Source organism: Corylus avellana, chromosome ca8 (assembly GCF_901000735.1).
Source record: "Corylus avellana chromosome ca8, CavTom2PMs-1.0".
Taxonomy (NCBI): Eukaryota; Viridiplantae; Streptophyta; class Magnoliopsida; order Fagales; family Betulaceae; genus Corylus; species Corylus avellana.
In genome coordinates, this window is record NC_081548.1 from 3,008,060 (window position 1) to 3,025,870 (window position 17,811).

Consider the following 17,811-nt stretch of genomic DNA (forward strand, 5'->3'; position numbering starts at 1 on the left):
AAAAGTTATCTTTAATCCAAGCCACCCAAAGAAAACTAGACCTAGCAAAAATGCTCCAAATGTGCTTAAGCATGGAAGTTTTATTCCAAACTTCAAGTATTTTCAAACCCAAACCACCCTCCTTCTTTGGAAAGCAAACATCAGCCCAAGCCACTTGCCTTAGCAGCTTCAACATCCTTTCCATTCCATAAAAACCTATTGAATTTATGCTCAATCCAAAATGTGGTGGCCGGCCACCCCTTTTTATATATATATTTGTTTTTAATTTTTTATTATTTTATTTATTTTTAAAAGTAAAAAAAAAAAAAAAAAAAAAATTTAATGCGCCACGTGGCGGGTTGATGGCCTTAGGATCTCTACTTAGGATCTCTAAGTAGAGATCCTAGCCATCAACTGGATCCTCTCCAATCCATTTTGGATTGGAAAGGATCTTTATCTCTCAAACTATCACCCAATTGATAATGTATCTCCAAACTTTCAATTTTGACAATGTTCTAGCTTTCAAACTGCTAAAACATTGTTAATGTCCTCCCAAGGCAAGCAAAAAGATAAAAATGCCCCTATAAATTTCTCAAAAAGACAAAAATACCCTTATAAATTTGAAAAACATTAAATTTTTTTTAAAGAAAATTTTAATTTTAAAAATTGATTTTTTTATTTTATTTTATTTTTTTAAAAAAAACGATGACGGTGAAGACAAATTCGACGACGGTGAATATTTTCCCATCTCCCACCTCAAACCTCAAGAACCCTTTGGCAATGTCCCTCTAAGAGTACACCATGAACAATTTCGAAGAATGCCAACACTCCAGAAACTCTTTTGTTTCAAAAAGTTATCTTTAATCCAAGCCACCCAAAGAAAACTAGACCTAGCAAAAATGCTCCAAATGTGCTTAAGCATGGAAGTTTTATTCCAAACTTCAAGTATTTTCAAACCCAAACCACCCTCCTTCTTTGGAAAGCAAACATCAGCCCAAGCCACTTGCCTTAGCAGCTTCAACATCCTTTCCATTCCATAAAAACCTATTGAATTTATGCTCAATCCAAAATGTGGTGGCCGGCCACCCCTTTTTATATATATATTTGTTTTTAATTTTTTATTATTTTATTTATTTTTAAAAGTAAAAAAAAAAAAAAAAAAAAAATTTAATGCGCCACGTGGCGGGTTGATGGCCTTAGGATCTCTACTTAGGATCTCTAAGTAGAGAGATGTTTAGTAGTATTTGGATCCCTCTACGTCTATTTTTGTTGAAATGATCTTTATCTACCAATGCCAGCGATTGATAATGTATCTCCCGAACTTTCAATTTTGACAATGTTGTAGCTTTGGCTAATAAAAATATTGTTAATGCTCCACGAAATGAAGCGAAAAGATAAAAATCTTCTATAAATTTTTCAAAAAGGAACAAAATACCCTTATAAATTTGAAAAACATTAGAATTTTTTTTAAAGAAATTTTAATTTAAAATTGATTTTTTTATTTTATTTTATTTAAAAAAAAAAAAAACGATGACGGTGAAGACAAATTCGACGACGACGGTGAAGAAGAAGTGTGACAGCTTCGTCGTAGGGCTCTCGTTACAAGTGTCTCTCCCATAAGCATCTACCTATCTACTATCCATCTATCTATCTAATTTTTCTAGGGTTTGCAAACGATTTGATTTCTTTTCTTCATTTCCTTTAGGGGGGGGTTTGGTTTTACCTACGAGAGTAGACGACAGTGGCGGCCAAGGGCAGACCAGCCATCCCGGAATTTATTTATTTTTTAAAAAATTTGTTCCAAAAAACGAATTTTTTTTTTAAACAAAAATTTTATTCTTTTAAAACAGAAATTTTTATTTAAAAAAAATATAAAATGAAAATGTTCAATTTTTATAAAAAAAAAATCGAATTTTTTTTAATTTTTTTTCTTATAAAAGAGAATTTTTTATTTTTAAATTTGGTCACTACTTGGATTTATTATTATTATTTTTTGTTTTGGTTTTTTTTTTTCTTCTAAAAGTTTTAGTATTTTTTTTTTTTATTTTACTAAGGGTAATTTCATCATTGGGGGAACATTAACAATTTTTTGTAGTTTGGGGGGACATTATCATAACTGAAAGTTTTGGGGACATTGTCAATTAGGTCGTAGTTTGAGGGGAGTATGTGAACTCTCCCCTAATACTTTATATGTTAGGCCCCACTTATTAAAATTTTAAGCGCACATATGAAAAAAAATATTTAAGTATTAATTAAGTGATTAAATTTATATATTCCTATAAACTTAAACTTTTAAAACAAGTAATAATTTAACATTGAACCTGTCTCTTAATTGGCAGATATGTCATGGAAGACAAGAAGTTAATGGTGAAACTCATAAATTAGCAAGAGAAATTGTGCAACAAATTATAGACAAAATATGGAGCGCTGGCTCTCTCTCTCTCTCTCATTTCCTTTGTAAAAAATGAAATGTTGTAGGTTCCGGGTGTAGCTTGTTTGAAACTTAAAAAGAATAAAAAAAAAGCGTAGAAACGCTTTTAAGGGTTAAAAAAGCCTTATAATGACAAAAAAATGATTTAAAAACTCTATTTCTTAAACACAATCTCAAACATGCTCTTAATCATCCAAAATTATAAAATTTGTCTTCCATATATATCAATCAACTGATGCATCCTCTTTGAGAGCATCATCAACCGCTAGATCAACTTAAGCCCATGTTAGGTTGATGTTATTAGCTGACAAAGTAGCAAAACTTGTCTACTCTTTGAGTATGTCGTGCCTACGTAATTAAAAGGACCCAATTCAAAACTTGTGCAGCAGAATCAGCACCAACCATAGGGGGCTTCAAGCGTGTAGCTATGGAAAATGATGAGTTATTCATCCAGTATATATAAAATACCAAAAACAGCGTAAAAGTATTTTTGAAAACAGTCAAACGACTCAAACAGACCAAATAGTTTTGAACAATAACGTCCAGTTTCCCTCTTTATAAATGTCCGTAACATGAGATAGCACATTGTAGAGCCTCAATGCAACACAGCAAAGAGGCTTATCAGTTTATTAACAAAACTGATCAAGCATCAATGGTGGACAAGTGGCTTCAACCGCTACATCACAAACTGGCCAAGTTTCACTTTCCATGGGTACACGAGTTGAAACTTTCATTCAGGATTCAAATAAATATGTCCACAATAACAGCTCTGGTGGCAGTTTTTCATATCATATCATGTTTTAGAAGGAGAAAGGAGATGAGCAGTTGGGGAGAGACTTTTGGACACTTTTATGTGTATGACGGAGAAATTTTAGACGTTAGAAATAAATGAGTTGACCGTGGAACTCTGTTAAGCATTTAAAAAAAACATGTCTCTCACATGTAAGAGGACATGTCAATTATTAGACTATGTTTGAAAAAAATTATTTCAACTCAGTTTAGAGGAAATTTATATCTAAACTATAGTATATAGAGAGGAAAAAAAAAAGTTTATCCTGTAATTACATTCTTATTCGGTCCATTCAAAGATGAACTTCTGACTTTGCCATTGTTGGTTAGGATGTCGATGGCAGGAGACCACTTTGAAGAAACTTGTTATAGTACTCTTTGAAGCAAATTTCGAAGCCTCTCTCACGCACATTCACCTTCCACTCTTCAAAAGCCTCCAAGACCTTCATAATTGTCATCCCATGATCACTGACAACCCTTGTAGACCCTTTGGTCAACACAGCCCATCTACTCTCATTCTTGAAGGAAAGTAACAACTTTTGGATTTCTTGGTTCCCGAAGTCGAATATTTCAGTCTTCTTCCGAGTTTCAGTGTATTTCCAAAACTGTAGTTGTTTGCGGCTTTCTCCAACACAAGACAACTCTATGAAAATATATGCTTCCTTTGTGATCGGATCCTCAGCCACAACGTTTACTTTCTTGGAGAATTGTTCGATCCATTTGTTGTCCTTGCCTCCACAAAAGAAAGTGTACTCTTCGATCTGATTGTACAAAATATGTCTAACCTCAAATTTTATGTAAAGGCACATTATGAATTTTGCTTAAAACAACGTGCATGGATATGTGCAGAATATATGTGCAGAATATATATATATATATATATATATATATATATATAGTTGTGAAAATGACTTTACCGCGTAGGGTCCACGTGGCTCTATGACCATCATATGGTTACGCATTCTCATTCGCTTCAGTTTCTCTGCAATGAACAATATCTTGGGTTAGCGTTGTGCCCATGCATTTTGAAGATATTATATTGCACGTGCAACAAATTCAATATGTAGGTTTACCATTTGGGCTTTGTTCTTGGGGTGCCCACCTCTTTTGTTGCCGATTAAATCTGTAACCCGCTTTTTCTTATTTGATTAGAAACAAACAAACAAACAAACAAACAAATTCAATATATAGTATGCATGTTTCCTTAATTATGAATGAAATCGACATATGGCTAACCTATACCTAAACCGCTTAATTCTATTGTCACCATTAGCTTCTCGCAGGTGCCACTGATATTTTTTGCAAAGGGAAGTAGTTCCTGTGTCTTGTCCCTGAATCAAGCAACCATGGTCATTTGCATTAGATTAAAATAACAATTCTATCTATCAAATATTTTATTTTAACACAACGTGTTCATCTACAAAAAGTCTTATAATTGGTGACATGACAGTGATTTTTACACGAAGGATTTCAGCATATGTAGTACATGTTAAACTAATGATTAAGTGATTAAATTTACATCTTCTTATAAGCTTAAGTTTTTGGATAAATGATAATTTAACATGGTATCAGAGCTAAAGGTCTTGGAATCGAATTTTGACTCCGTCAATTCACCCCCAATTTAAATTAAATATTCCATGCTCAAACACGTGAAGGAGAGTATTAAACTAATGATTAAGTAATTAAATTTACGTCTTCCTATAAGCTTAAGCTTTTAAGATAAATGGTAATTTAACAGTACATTATACATGGAGCATTGCTAAAGACACTACAAATTTTAGTTACAACAATATTTTTTTTTCTAATCAAATAAGGGAATTGAAGAAGGGTTATATGTGATCGAACAACAACAAAATGGTGGACACCCCAACAATATCTTTATGTAGAAGAATTATAGTGAAATTTGTAATATCTCCCTCATTTTCCTAGTACGTGTCAAGGACAAAAACTTACTTGTCACTTTTGAGACAACACATTTGAGTTGTGCAAGCTACAACAGTAATGATAATCCAATAGACAAGCTCCGGGGCATGCAATATTGATGCTGCACGTCCCTCCTCTATATCATTATTAAATAGATTCTTCACCTCAAAGATGATCTCCATAATGGCCAACATGTCATTGATCATTTTGGTAAATTCATCAATCGTTTTCTTGTGTTTTTGAAGGTCCGAGAGCTTTAAGGTGGCCGGTTCATGTTTAGGGATCTCCACTGATTCAACGAGTTGGTTCGATGAATGAAGCTCGACAAGAGCCAAAAAGTACTCCTCGTAATCCAAAGCAAAAGCAGCAAGTGTCAGGATAGCTTTAGCATCCCATGAATAGCTTGAGAGTTTGTTAAGTATTGACATCGTTGTTTTGTGTACAATTTCTTCACCTAGAGCCTCGCATGCCATCTGAAATTGCACATTTATTACTATTATGAAAAAAAAAAATGCTAATGTAACTATATATACAATAAAAATGATCTGACATTGTTGAATGAATTATATTGAATATAATTATAAAATCTCACATTTTTCCTTTCCTTTGTAATTACCTCAGAGGAAAGTTGCTTGAGTGTGCATAATAGTGGATCGAAGCTGGCTCTAGACACCTTTTCTTCCAGGTTTTCCAGGGGTTCATTGCCCTATAGCAAGTCATAAGTAATCATCAGTGAAAGAAACCTCAAATACTAACTTAATCCCATCAATCGTCATCAATAACTAAACATAACTTTGAGAAAATCTTTTGAAGAATATGACAGTAGAAACATATATATACCTGTAAAACATTGTCGACAATCTGGGTGGAACGCCTGAGAATGTTTTTAACGACAATGAAAAGAGAGTCGACATCAATTTTTTCGTCAGCAGGAACAATATGGGTTGCAGAAATTAGATCCACGATCTCGTGGAGCTGATTACCCTCACTGGGTTGCTGTGCGGAAATTGGCAGAATCTCATCGCTGGCCATTGTATTGTCTCTGGGAAATCTTGAGTGGTTAATTAGAAACTCTAAAAGGTTTTGTGGAAGAACAGAGAAGCATTCAATGAATACAACAAAAGAAAAAACAAAGAAAAAAAAAGGGGAGCTGGTGAAGACGTATCAACGTTTTTAAAGGAATGAGTAAAGCTAATTGATTTAATTTACGCATTCTGTAATAAACGATTATTATTATTATTTATTTTATTTTGAACCATTCAACATTTTTGCTGGCAAGAGTTCTTAAAAAATAAATAAATGCAAACTAAGATCTAAGAACCACACCTGCTCCCCTCTTTTCCTTGCTTTATTCATTGACGTACCATTTCTACCGTTGTATTTTATTGACATTGTTTCACGCGGTTTTATTTGACCACGTTGATCTATATATCTTGGCTTTGCCTTAATAAAAAAAGTCTTGAAGATTTTTTGTAAACAAACTCTTCATTGACAATATTTTTGGAAAAAAAAAAAAATTCTCGAATTTCCTGCCCTTCATATGATTTTTACTTAAAAAAAAACCAGCCACGCGTGTTCTCTTAGACTTCTTCTCTTTGCTGGGGATGAGGAATGGTCATATTGCTGTGCTTGAGATTGTTCTAGTCTTTGGAATTCCTAACAGCGTTGAATGCTTCTCTAGCTGTTCTTCCATAAACCTATAAGAGTTTCTAACCTCCCAAGCATTCCAATCGATAATACTATGGCCAGCGATAGGATGCTGCCAATCAGGGACGGATCTAAAAGCTATGTTTGGGAAGAGCCAGGCCCGGCACTGTAGCTGGAACGGCACTGTTCCAGCTACAGTGCCAACTGACACGTGACAGCAAAAGTTGATTTTTTATCTTTTTTTTTTTTTTTTTTTAAATCAAAAAATTAAAAGGTGAACGGGGGTTGGTTCCAGCCACCCTGGAACACCCCTACAAATGCCCAATACCCTTGGCAGGACCATAATTTTGGCATGAGGGGTGTCTGGGAGGTTACCAACCGGTCGGGGAGCGGTCACCACCACCCAGGGTTCAAATCACCCACTTGGCGACCCAGGTTTCCTATTTGGCTAAAAAATGGTGGTGGCTGGAATGGCCCCAAAGCGTTCCCCACCCCCATTTTTTTTTTTTTTTTAATATTTTGATTTAAAAAAATAAAAAATAAAAAATCAATTTCTACTGCCACGTGTAAGTTGGCACTGTAGCTGGAACAGTGCCGTTTCAGCTACAGTGCCGGGCCTGGCTCTTCTCAAACATAGCTAAAAAGTCCACTGGCTTGCGGTGGGCTAAGGCATAAATTATTATTTTTTAATTGAAATGAAAAATATATTAAAATAGTTAAGTAATAGCGAAAGCATAAATGAAAAATACATTAAAATAGTTAAGTAAGATTTTCAGATTTCGGTACTTTAAGATATTACGTCCGTATGTATAAGCTCTTCGAATTTCATCTCGTTGATTAATCGCAATCCAATCAAAGACTAACAGCATCAAGTAAACTAAAAAAAAAAAAAAAAAAGTAAAATAGGAAAATTTAAAAATGTAAAATAGTAAAATAGTTGGGACCTTGGAACGTGCAACTTGAATGTCTCTTTTTCACAAACCCATACAATTACAAATAGAATTTTACTTGAAAAATGATCGTTCAACCTTTAAAATTGCCAAAAAAGAAGAGAAAAGAAACAAAAACCAATCAGTGAATCAAAGAAAAACCCATTCCCAACGGCAACAAGCATAACCCTTTTGTCTCTCTCAACCCTCATTCACATCATTTAACCGCATTCAAAATTCAAATCCACTGAAATTCAAGAAACCCAAGAAGAGAAAACAGAAAGAACAGTGAGAGAGCAGAGACAGAGCATAGCGCAAGAAGTGCCAAGAGGCAAGAGGCAAGAAGCGCTGGCTGCAGATACTGCCTAAATCCAGCTCTTGTGGGTAGTGAACAGACTACAATGGTGATTGGTGAATACAATTTTTGGGAGAAGTAAAGCAAGCATAAAAATTGAAGATAGGGTTTTGAAAACTTACAAGCTACTGCCGCGGCTGCCGCCTGCCGGTGCCGGAGATCAAGACTTCAAGTTCAAGTGAAGTTCTTTCAACTTCTTTGAGACTACAGAGGATACTGAAAGATCAAGGTTTGCAGTAGCGATTTCCAAGTTTTTGTTTTCTTCTGAATTTTTTTTTTTTTTTTTCATTCTACTGCAAAGTCTGCAATATCGGGATTTTCCATCTGCAATCGACAACTCTTGTGTGTGTTTGAATGGGTTTATGGGTATAAGCCTAAAAAAAAATCAACGGCCAAAAAATTGATTGGGCAGGGCCAAAAATATATTGGATTGGGCCAAAAAATTATATTGGGACAGGGCCAATGGGCCTAAATTAGTTTTTTTTTTTTTTTTTTTAACTTGCTAAAATTTTTTTCTTGCAAAATTGGGGGAGGGCCCTGGCCTACACCGGCCCTCCCCTTCCTCCGTCTCTGCTGCCAATTACAGCGCAGCAATCCGGTGAGGGTGATCAACGGAACGACCCGAACCCGTTTACCATGAAGTACGACGAGTTCATGGGTCTAATTTCTGCAACCCATATTGTTCCAGCTGACGAAAAATTTGATGCCGACTCTCTTTTCGTTGTTGTTAAAAACATCCTTAGGCGTTCCACCCAGATTGTCGACAATGTGTTACTGGTATATATATATATATATATATATATGTGTGTGTGTGTTTCTATCATCATATTCTTCAGAAGATTCTCTTTCCTTCTTTTTTGTAACTTTTTTCTTCTAGACTATCCTTTTATCTTCTAGTCCGAAGGTGTGGATATAATATTAGGAGTGAACAAATTGTCATTCTGCATACCAAATTTATTTATATACTTATAATTACTTCTTATTTACTATAGGGCCAGGAACACCCGGAGAACATGGAGGAAAAAGTGTCCAGATCAGTCAGCTTCGATCCACTATTATGCACACTCAATCAACTTTCCTATGAGGTAATTATTATAAAGAATAGCATTTTTTTCACCCAAAAAAATCTCGTACAATTAATAGCTCATCTTTTTTTTTTTTTCCCAGCTAGATGTGTGTGGCATGAATTAGGATTGAGATGAATGTGATCATTTTTACAGTATTGTTCATTAGCATTTTGTTCATAATAATAATAATAATAAATTAATGTGTAATTTCAGATGGCATGCAAGGCTCCAAGTGTGGAAATTGCACACAAAACAACAATGTCAATACTTAACAAATTAACTCAAGCTATTCATGGGATTCTAAAGCAGTGTTGACGCTTGCGGCTTTTGCTTTGAATTACGAGGATTTCTTGACTCATGCCCAGCTTCAATGCTCATCACACCAACTTGTCGAATCAGCGGAGATCTCAAAGCATGTGCCTGCCATCTTATTAAAATACTCAGGCCTTAAAAAATACGGAAAAATGATTGGTGAACTTAATAAACTTATCAATGACGTGTTGGACGTCATCGAGTCCATCTTAGAGCTGAAAATGCTATCTAATAATGATAAAAGGGATGAGATGAACCCATGGAAAGTCTACTGGATTATCATTACGTACTATTGCAGCTTGCACAACTCAGATGCTTTGTCTCAAGAGCGATGAGTAAGTTCTTGTCCTTGACATGTTACAATTATAAGACTTGTTGTTGTAGTGTAATTGCTTAATTATTGGCTAATTCATAGGTTCGGTGTTTAGACACTGAGTGTCAAAATAAAATATTTGATAGATAATATTGTCATTTAATTTTAATCTAATGCAAATCACCATGGTTGCCTGATTTAGGGACAAGACACAAGAACTACTTCCCTTCGGCAAGAAAATCAGTGACGCCCGCGACATGCTAAGGCCGCAAATAATGGTTCGCAATTTACAAATAGGTTAGCCATAAGGCCGATTTCATTCATAAGGAAACATGTCCATTAAATCTCTTGCCCACGCAATATAATGGCCTTAAAAAATGGGCAACAACGCTGACCCTCGATGCTTGTTCACTATAGCGGAAATGAGGGAAGCAAGGAAACTAAAGGAACTTTTACAAACACCTGACGAAATCACTGAGGTTTTGAAGGTGCTGATTTTCGCCAATGATGACATGCAGCCTCTTATTGACGGTTCTACCAACAAAATGGTTAGCTCTACAAATGCATTAAGAGTAATTCTTCTCATTTTACACTTGCTACAAACTGAATATTATGGTACTTCGTTTGAATTATATATATACAATAGACATATTAAGAATAATCTATTTAACGGTTTGAATTGATTTTTCACAATTGTATTAAATACAGGTTAGCATCGACGTGCTGAAAAAGAAGAATGTTTTATTGCTCATTACGAGCCTGAACATCTCCAGTGATGATATCTCGATTTTGAAGTCAATTTATAATGGAATATTAAGAAAGGATGGGTATGAATCTGATACATATAAAATTGTATGGATCCCAATTGTGGAGCAATGGACTGATGGCCTACAAAAGAAGTTTGAGATGTTGCGGTCTAGAATACCATGGTACACAGTGCAATACTTTTCACCACTAGCTGGCATCAAGTTCATTAAGGAGGAGTGGCACTTCGAGAATGAGCCTACTGTCGTGATGATGAACCTACAAGGAGATGTGTATAACGAAAATGCAATATTCCACCTGATTCGGGAGCGAGGAATGAGTGCCTTCCCTTTCACTGGGTTTGTCTTTCTTTCATTTGTCATGCATCCACCTGGACCCTATGCAGACTCATTTTCACAACTCTAAATTAATATACATAAATATCTTGTACATGTGCACATATTCATGCATGCAGTTTTAAGCAAAATTCATAATGTGTTTACATAAAATTTAATATTAGACATATCTTCTGAAATTAGATCGAAGAGTACACTTTCTTCTGTGGAAGCGAGGACAACAGGTGGATTGAACAATTCTCCAAGAAAGTAAACGTTGTGGCGGAGGATCCAATCACAAAGGAAGCATACATTTCCATAGAGGTGTCTTGCCTTGGAAAAAGCCATAAACAGCAACATTTTTGGAAACACAATAAGACCCAGAAGAAGACCGAATCTCACTCTAGGAACCAAGAAATCCAACAATTATTGTGTTCCTTCAAGAATAAGAGTAGATGGGCTGTGTTGACCAAATGGTCTACAAGGGTAGTTAGTGATCAAGGGACAACAATTTTGAAAGTCCTGTAAGCGTTTGAGAGGTTTCGAAATTTGCTTCAAAGAGTACCATGACAAGTTTCATCAAATTGGTCCCCTACCTTCGACATCATGATTGGTGGAAGGATCCCAAAGCATATGGAATGACGTCTGACTATCCTTGTATCATGAACATCAGCTTTAAATGATGCTACATTGAGTGTGCTATTAAATTTTATGGGACATATTCCAACCAAATAAAGGACAAATAGGTTATTTTATGGTCAATATTTTATCTTATTGAATCTAATAGTATTGATTGATGATAATATATTATTTAAATTTTTTAAATAATGTGATAATATAACATCTTGTAAACCATTAGATCTATGAAATAAAACATTTAAATGCTGGTACATTGAGTGTGCTATTAAATAAGGGACAGACCCCTGCCAAATAAAGGACAATGATCCTCATGGGCTATTTTATGGTTAATCTTTTATTTTGTTGAATCTAACAATATTGATCGATGGTGCTATATTATTTAAATTATTTAAATATTGTGATAATATATTTATAATGTGACATCTTATAAACCATTAGATTTATGAAATAAAATATATATTAACCGTAAAATAACTCAAGAGGATAACCAGTGTCACCGATATTAGTATTAGTAAGTTTGATTATGTAATGCCACTAAAGGGTATATATATTTATTACGTTGGTAATTTGATGCCAATTTTAAAGTATCTACATAATCGTTTATGATTATGCGTAAGTAATACAAGTATACAACCGAATTATATATAACCTCTCTCTTCTTCATAGTAGGACAATGTACATTATCTCAATATGAAATCACAACATTTCAAAATAATAAGCCCCATCATACAAGAACACGTCACGAAAAGGTAGTCCAACAAGAACTTCCAAACACAACAAGAGTCCAATAAAAACCCCCAATCAAAATATGCTTGGGTAACAATTCAGAATACATTATCAAATTACAACACTTTTACTTACTTGCAACTTGAATCTAGGCCAATAAAGGCCATATAATACTTTTTAAAACGCATAACACTTTTCAAATGTGAATCCTACCAAAAAAAAAATAAAAAATGAAACACTTTTTACATTATATATATCACATCAAAACATTTTTTCAAACTAAAATCAAAAACACACTTTTCAAAACCATTATCAAACATACTTGTTAGACATGAAAAGGACTTCATGAATACTATTGATGGTTGTTTTGACATGGCCGGTATGCAATCAAAACTTCCTTCCTTATAGTATGGTTTATGGGTACAGCCGGGGAGGGTTATCCAATGACAGAGTTTTGCTTCAAATTGATTAGAGAAAAATTCTTCTAATACAGTATATTTTATAAACAGCGGATTTCATAAAACATTGAAAAAGTATTTTAATACAAGATGAAATTAAGAACCACCACGTCTCAACTCGCCATTATCCATCCCCGGTGGTGGTGGTGCTGCACATCGATGCGCCATGGCATCATGATACGCATGACTTTCAACTTCATTATGTATTCCATCATCAAAATTAAGCGCGTAACTCTCCGGATCATACTGAAATTGCATCCTCTCTTTCTTCTTCATTCCATGCATACCAAAACACCCCCTAAACTCCTTCCACTTCGGCCTCCCCAATACCTCCGACTCCGACAACTGCTTCACCTTCCTCGTCATTTTATTCACCAACCAATTTTCTTCTTTCTCCTCCCCACGTTGTTGCCGTTGCCGGAGTAGATATCTTCCACGTATGCCATCGTTATTTGGGCGCCATCTCAAGCAAATCCCCTGGAAACAGCGGCAAGACGAAGATGTGCTCTTCTCAGCTTCATAATCTTCAAAGTACTCGAGTTCTTCTAAATCATAATTTTCACTAAAGGAGACCAGTTTTTCACGTGGGGTGGCCATGGGAGAGAGAGAGAAAAATATGAGAGATCGAGAGTAGTGCTTTATATATAAAGGATTATTCATTAGAGACATAATCCAATACGGAGAAGATCTTCTGTCCTCAAAACCTTCGTTGTTTTGAGTCCAAGTTCACTTCATGCCCATAGCCAGCTCACAATCCACTTGGTGCATGCCACTTGTGTCATTTTTCGTGACCCTATTTGTTTAGAAATCCTAGTAGATTTAACATTAGGAATCATAATGCATTTTTAGCGGATTAATTGTGTATCTCTAAAGATTACGACTCTTATAATTTAATATTGTAAATCCGAGCTAGTTACCTTAGGAAATATTATTTGATTATGATTCTTATTTATTATTTATTGTAAATCTTAGTTTCCTTAGGAGAGGATTATTTTTTGAGGATTATTTTTTTCCTATGCCCATCTCAATAGGCTTACATACATTCCTTGATACTAGTGAATAGAAGACAATCTTGCCTATTACGTTAAATTGATCTTGTGATTCTTGAATCTTGTGTCTTATTCTAGCTTCTTTATTTTATCTTGTTGCTTTGTATGGATATTTTTCTTGTGTGCATGCGAATCTAACGCTATTTCTATGCAAAGTTCCCAGTATTTTATTACTCCCTCCTAATAGAGAACGTGTTTTATTTTTTGGGTTGTTTATAGATTTAATTAAACCTATACTAATTTGTCGGATAGCTAAGAGGGGATGTGGTGGGTATTCTTTATTTGTATTTATTGGGTTATTTGATTATGGGCTTGAGCTCCGAGAGATTGGGGCCTTGGCCCATGACTTATATATTAGCAAACGTATTTATTTTAAGAACATGTAATTTTTTCAAGTATTTTTAAAATAAGGTAAAGTCTACTCAATCTCCTCAAACTACTACCCCAATGATAATTTACCCCAAACTATTAATTACGATAATTTACCCTACAAACTACCAAAACAATGACAATGTACCCATTAATGCTAGCAAAATGACGAAATTACCCCTATAAAATTTTCAATAAAACAAAAATACCCTTAAAATTTTGAAAAAATAAAATAAAATTTAGGATTTTTATTTTTATTTTAGTAAGGCTAATTTCGTCATTTTAAAAAAAATTGGGGGTACATTGTCATTGTTTTGGTAGTTTGGGGGTAAATTGTCGTAATTAATAATTTGAAGGGTAGAGTGTCATTGATGTAGTAATTTGAGGGGGTTAAATGGACTTTACCCTTTAAAATACTTGTAAGAATTACGTACTTTGTTTATTATATATTTTTTTTAACAATAAATCTTTCATATTTCATTCAAAATAAGATCTAGAGCATAACAACTCTAACATCTCAGAACATAACGCTCTTACATAACATAATCGAAAGCTATATTAATACAATGTCATAGATACAATCAGTAAAATCTCACAATCAAAAACTATATATGATAACAGCCTCGCTAGCCCATGCATAACTTCTCTTATGACAGTAGTAATTTTATTTTATCGGTTGTGAGAGATAACACCTCACACCAAAACTATCACTGTTCAGCTCAAAGGCCAAGAGCAAAAGCGAAAATACATAAACAAAAACAAAAAACCGTAAAATACATCACTCCTAGTGGTGACATAGAAACTGGATTGGCGATCGATGTTGTCAGATTGGCGCGTGGGATTGTGGAGGAGTGGATCTGACAGACTGAAGTTGTACCAGTGACGACGTCACTAGCACGCCAGCGCGTGGGCGGCAAATTGATGCGTGAAGGTCGGTGGGATGGTAGTGGACGTGAAAGAGAAAAGAGAAAAAACAAGGAGAGGGAGAAGAAAGAAGGAGGTAGTAGAGGAGAAGGGGAGAGACTCCCTCATCAGCAGCAATAGGTTTCACAATTTACTTCTCAAGAATTACATATTTTAAAGACAAATGTTTGTTTAACTTATCGGATTATAGAAATTAATGTATATAATATGATAATTTTTCTCGAGTAAAACACATTCTTTTTTTATTAAAATACATCCTAATGCATTAAGACAAGGACGATATTGCCCCTGAGCTTTGAGGGGATAGAAGTCCCCCAAAATTTTTAAAATATTTCTTAATTTTATGTCTTTTTTATTTTTTATGAGTTTAGCCTTTTGAAATTAATTTTTTTACACTTAAAATTTTTTATTTTTTAGTTACCTCTCCTTAGGGCGCTGCAAAATAACTGCTTACTGCTTGCCGGCTGAGTACCGACTAAGAATCGATTGACACATACTTTATCAAAGTAGAATAATATTTTCTAACCAAACCGACTTTATCGATTAACTTTTTCATTTTTTTGCTTACTGACATTACGGATTGTCACCATATTCATGTCGGTAACAGAAAATAAAGTTGGTGGAATAAGCCATTAAAAATTTTGACTTTACCAACTATAACGGTGCGAAATGAGAAAATTTATTTTTCGTGAATTATCCAACTCTCAGCCCCGCCTCTCTCACACCTCAAATTCCAATTCCACCCCGCATTAAGAAGAGAGAGCCTCTACTCGTGACGACTCTTCGCCACCTCTCCTAGGCTCCAACATTTTCCTCGTGACGCTCCTATCTTCGGGTTAAAGTAAAAATAAATATTTTCAGGTCAAAGAAACGCTTCAACTTGGACTTTGTTGACTCTTTTTTTTTTTGGGCAAAAACTTGTTTCGGCGGCGGCCAATCACGAGGGTATAAGCGCACACAGGAATTTTAAGTTTTGTACAAAAGTGCTTGTACAGAGAATTTTTTTAAAGTTTTTTAGCGAAAGAAATTTCTCAATAACCCAATTAAAAAAAATAAAAAATTCACTCTTCTTTTTCGTGTTGATTACTTATAATTTTGAGCCAAAAACCCTTCCACCATAATCAACAAATAGAAATATTTCACAGTTTTGCTACTTGGACTACTAGCAATTCATATATTAAATCTATACGAAATCTATGTGCCCGTGCAACTCTTAAGTAATCCGCTCTTTCTCATATTTATTGTTTTAATTGCTAACAATTCTGCTAATCTAAATCCAAAATGTACTTTTCATGGAGTGGGGAATGGCACCTTCCGAGAAAGACACATTTTTAGACTGACAGTGCATGTCCAGAAAAACGCCTAAATTAACAGTAGCAAAATTGAATTCATAATAAATTAATTTGAAACTTACAAAATACATACACTACATAGTTCCCGACAAGACAAAATCAATGTCAGGCACTCTTGTCTCTGTACATACAAACAAACAACATGACCCAAAACGGCAAATCGTTCTCAGCTAAACGCAACGATCTCCCTCCTCGACGCCGCCAGCCTAGCGGAGAAGTCGAGCGGGAACTCGTCGACCCGCGTGTCGTCCTCGAAATTGAGCGCGTAGCTTAACGGGTCGTAGCTGAAGTCCGCCAAGTGCGAGCGGTGGTGCCTGCTGCGGGCCCTGCCGATCCGCGAGATCAGGTTCTTGCATCGGTCACCAATCTCGGGCAGGTCCTGTGCCGTCGATTTGATCCACGCGTAGGGCGAGCGCGGGGTCCGCGGCTTGTCCTGATCGGCCTCCGGAGGCTCGACGTGGTGGACGGAGGAGGAGAAACACCAGAGCTTGAGCTTGTGCCTCGGCGACGGCGTGGAAGATTGCTGGCATTCGCTATACATTGCTGGTACTCGACTACTACTCGAAGAAGAGGAACGGTTATCCAAAGCGAAAGAGGGATTGAGCGGGCGATGAGGGTGGTATTGGTATTTGCTGGTGGTTGCCTGGTTCGGAATTGGGAATGGGGGGTCATATATAGTAAATAGGAGTGATGTGGGGCCCTGGGGGAGAGTGAAATGGAAAAAGACGGATGAGGACGAGTAAAGCTGAGCTGGAAATAAGGGAAGAAACCGTGGGACGTGCGCGGTGCCGGTTTTTGTGTTGTATCCGCGTCAGACTCTGCGCATTGGCTACGAGTGTCAGTAACGGCATAAGCGGTATGGAGTTGTGGGACTGTTTAGGTAATTCATCCAACCTGGAAAAAGACAAATTTCTACCGTCTATAAAAACCGTTGGAGTATTTTTTTTTTTTAAGGGAAAGTTTTCCTCAAAAAATAACATGTATCACTTTTGATGTGATAATCACATATTTTTTAAGAGTCTTGTTATGCCGCTGCCTTTTTAGCGTCCGACATATATTAAAAAAAAAAAAAAAAAAATTTTGTCATTCTTTTTTGTTAGTTAAATTCCTATGAGTTAATATTTAATTTTTAATGCCTTAAAACTTATTTTTTATTCAAAATTAAAATCTAGAAGTGGAAGGTTAACCTTTGAGGGATTGTATCACCTAAAAAGGATTCGATCATCCTAAATTTGGTGTTAATACCTCAAATTTAGTACTAATACTTCAAATTTGAATTTCCCTTATAATATCTCTCTTCTTCAATTTTATTTTATTTTTTTTTTAAAAAAACAAAATATCTGACGCATTTAAAAAAAAAAAAAAAATTGGCCACATCAGACTTTCGCAGATGCTGGGATGACCCCAAGCTGCCGAAAATCTCTACTCGTTTTTTAAATAGCATGTGAAAATCATTGTTTTTAAATAAAA

General features: G+C 35.2%; 3 protein-coding genes and 1 pseudogene across 4 annotated transcripts; 1 reads left to right on the forward strand and 3 right to left on the reverse strand.

Annotated features, from left to right (window-relative positions):
• Positions 1–3,314: 3,314 nt before the first annotated feature.
• On the reverse strand, positions 3,315–8,383 carry LOC132189954 (protein SIEVE ELEMENT OCCLUSION C-like). Of its 2 annotated transcripts, none has more exons than XM_059604811.1 (8): positions 8,176–8,383; positions 5,963–6,164; positions 5,739–5,828; positions 5,153–5,595; positions 4,442–4,530; positions 4,273–4,338; positions 4,117–4,181; positions 3,315–3,960 (listed from the first exon to the last, which is right to left on the reverse strand). In XM_059604811.1, the coding sequence occupies exons 2-8, from the start codon at positions 6,152–6,154 to the stop codon at positions 3,526–3,528; spliced, it is 1,380 nt and encodes a 459-aa protein (XP_059460794.1). In that variant the 5' UTR covers positions 6,155–6,164; positions 8,176–8,383; the 3' UTR covers positions 3,315–3,525. The 2 variants fall into 2 exon arrangements, with proteins under 2 accessions (XP_059460794.1, XP_059460795.1); XM_059604812.1 differs by having other exon boundaries at positions 5,963–6,173.
• Positions 8,384–8,707: 324 nt separating this feature from the next.
• Positions 8,708–11,352, forward strand: LOC132189579 (protein SIEVE ELEMENT OCCLUSION B-like; annotated as a pseudogene).
• Positions 11,353–12,743: 1,391 nt separating this feature from the next.
• Positions 12,744–13,244, reverse strand: LOC132189581 (uncharacterized). Its single transcript, XM_059604323.1, has one exon. The coding sequence runs from the start codon at positions 13,242–13,244 to the stop codon at positions 12,744–12,746; it is 501 nt and encodes a 166-aa protein (XP_059460306.1).
• Positions 13,245–16,267: 3,023 nt separating this feature from the next.
• On the reverse strand, positions 16,268–16,999 carry LOC132190469 (uncharacterized). Its single transcript, XM_059605469.1, has one exon. The coding sequence runs from the start codon at positions 16,880–16,882 to the stop codon at positions 16,508–16,510; it is 375 nt and encodes a 124-aa protein (XP_059461452.1). The 5' UTR covers positions 16,883–16,999; the 3' UTR covers positions 16,268–16,507.
• Positions 17,000–17,811: the final 812 nt, after the last annotated feature.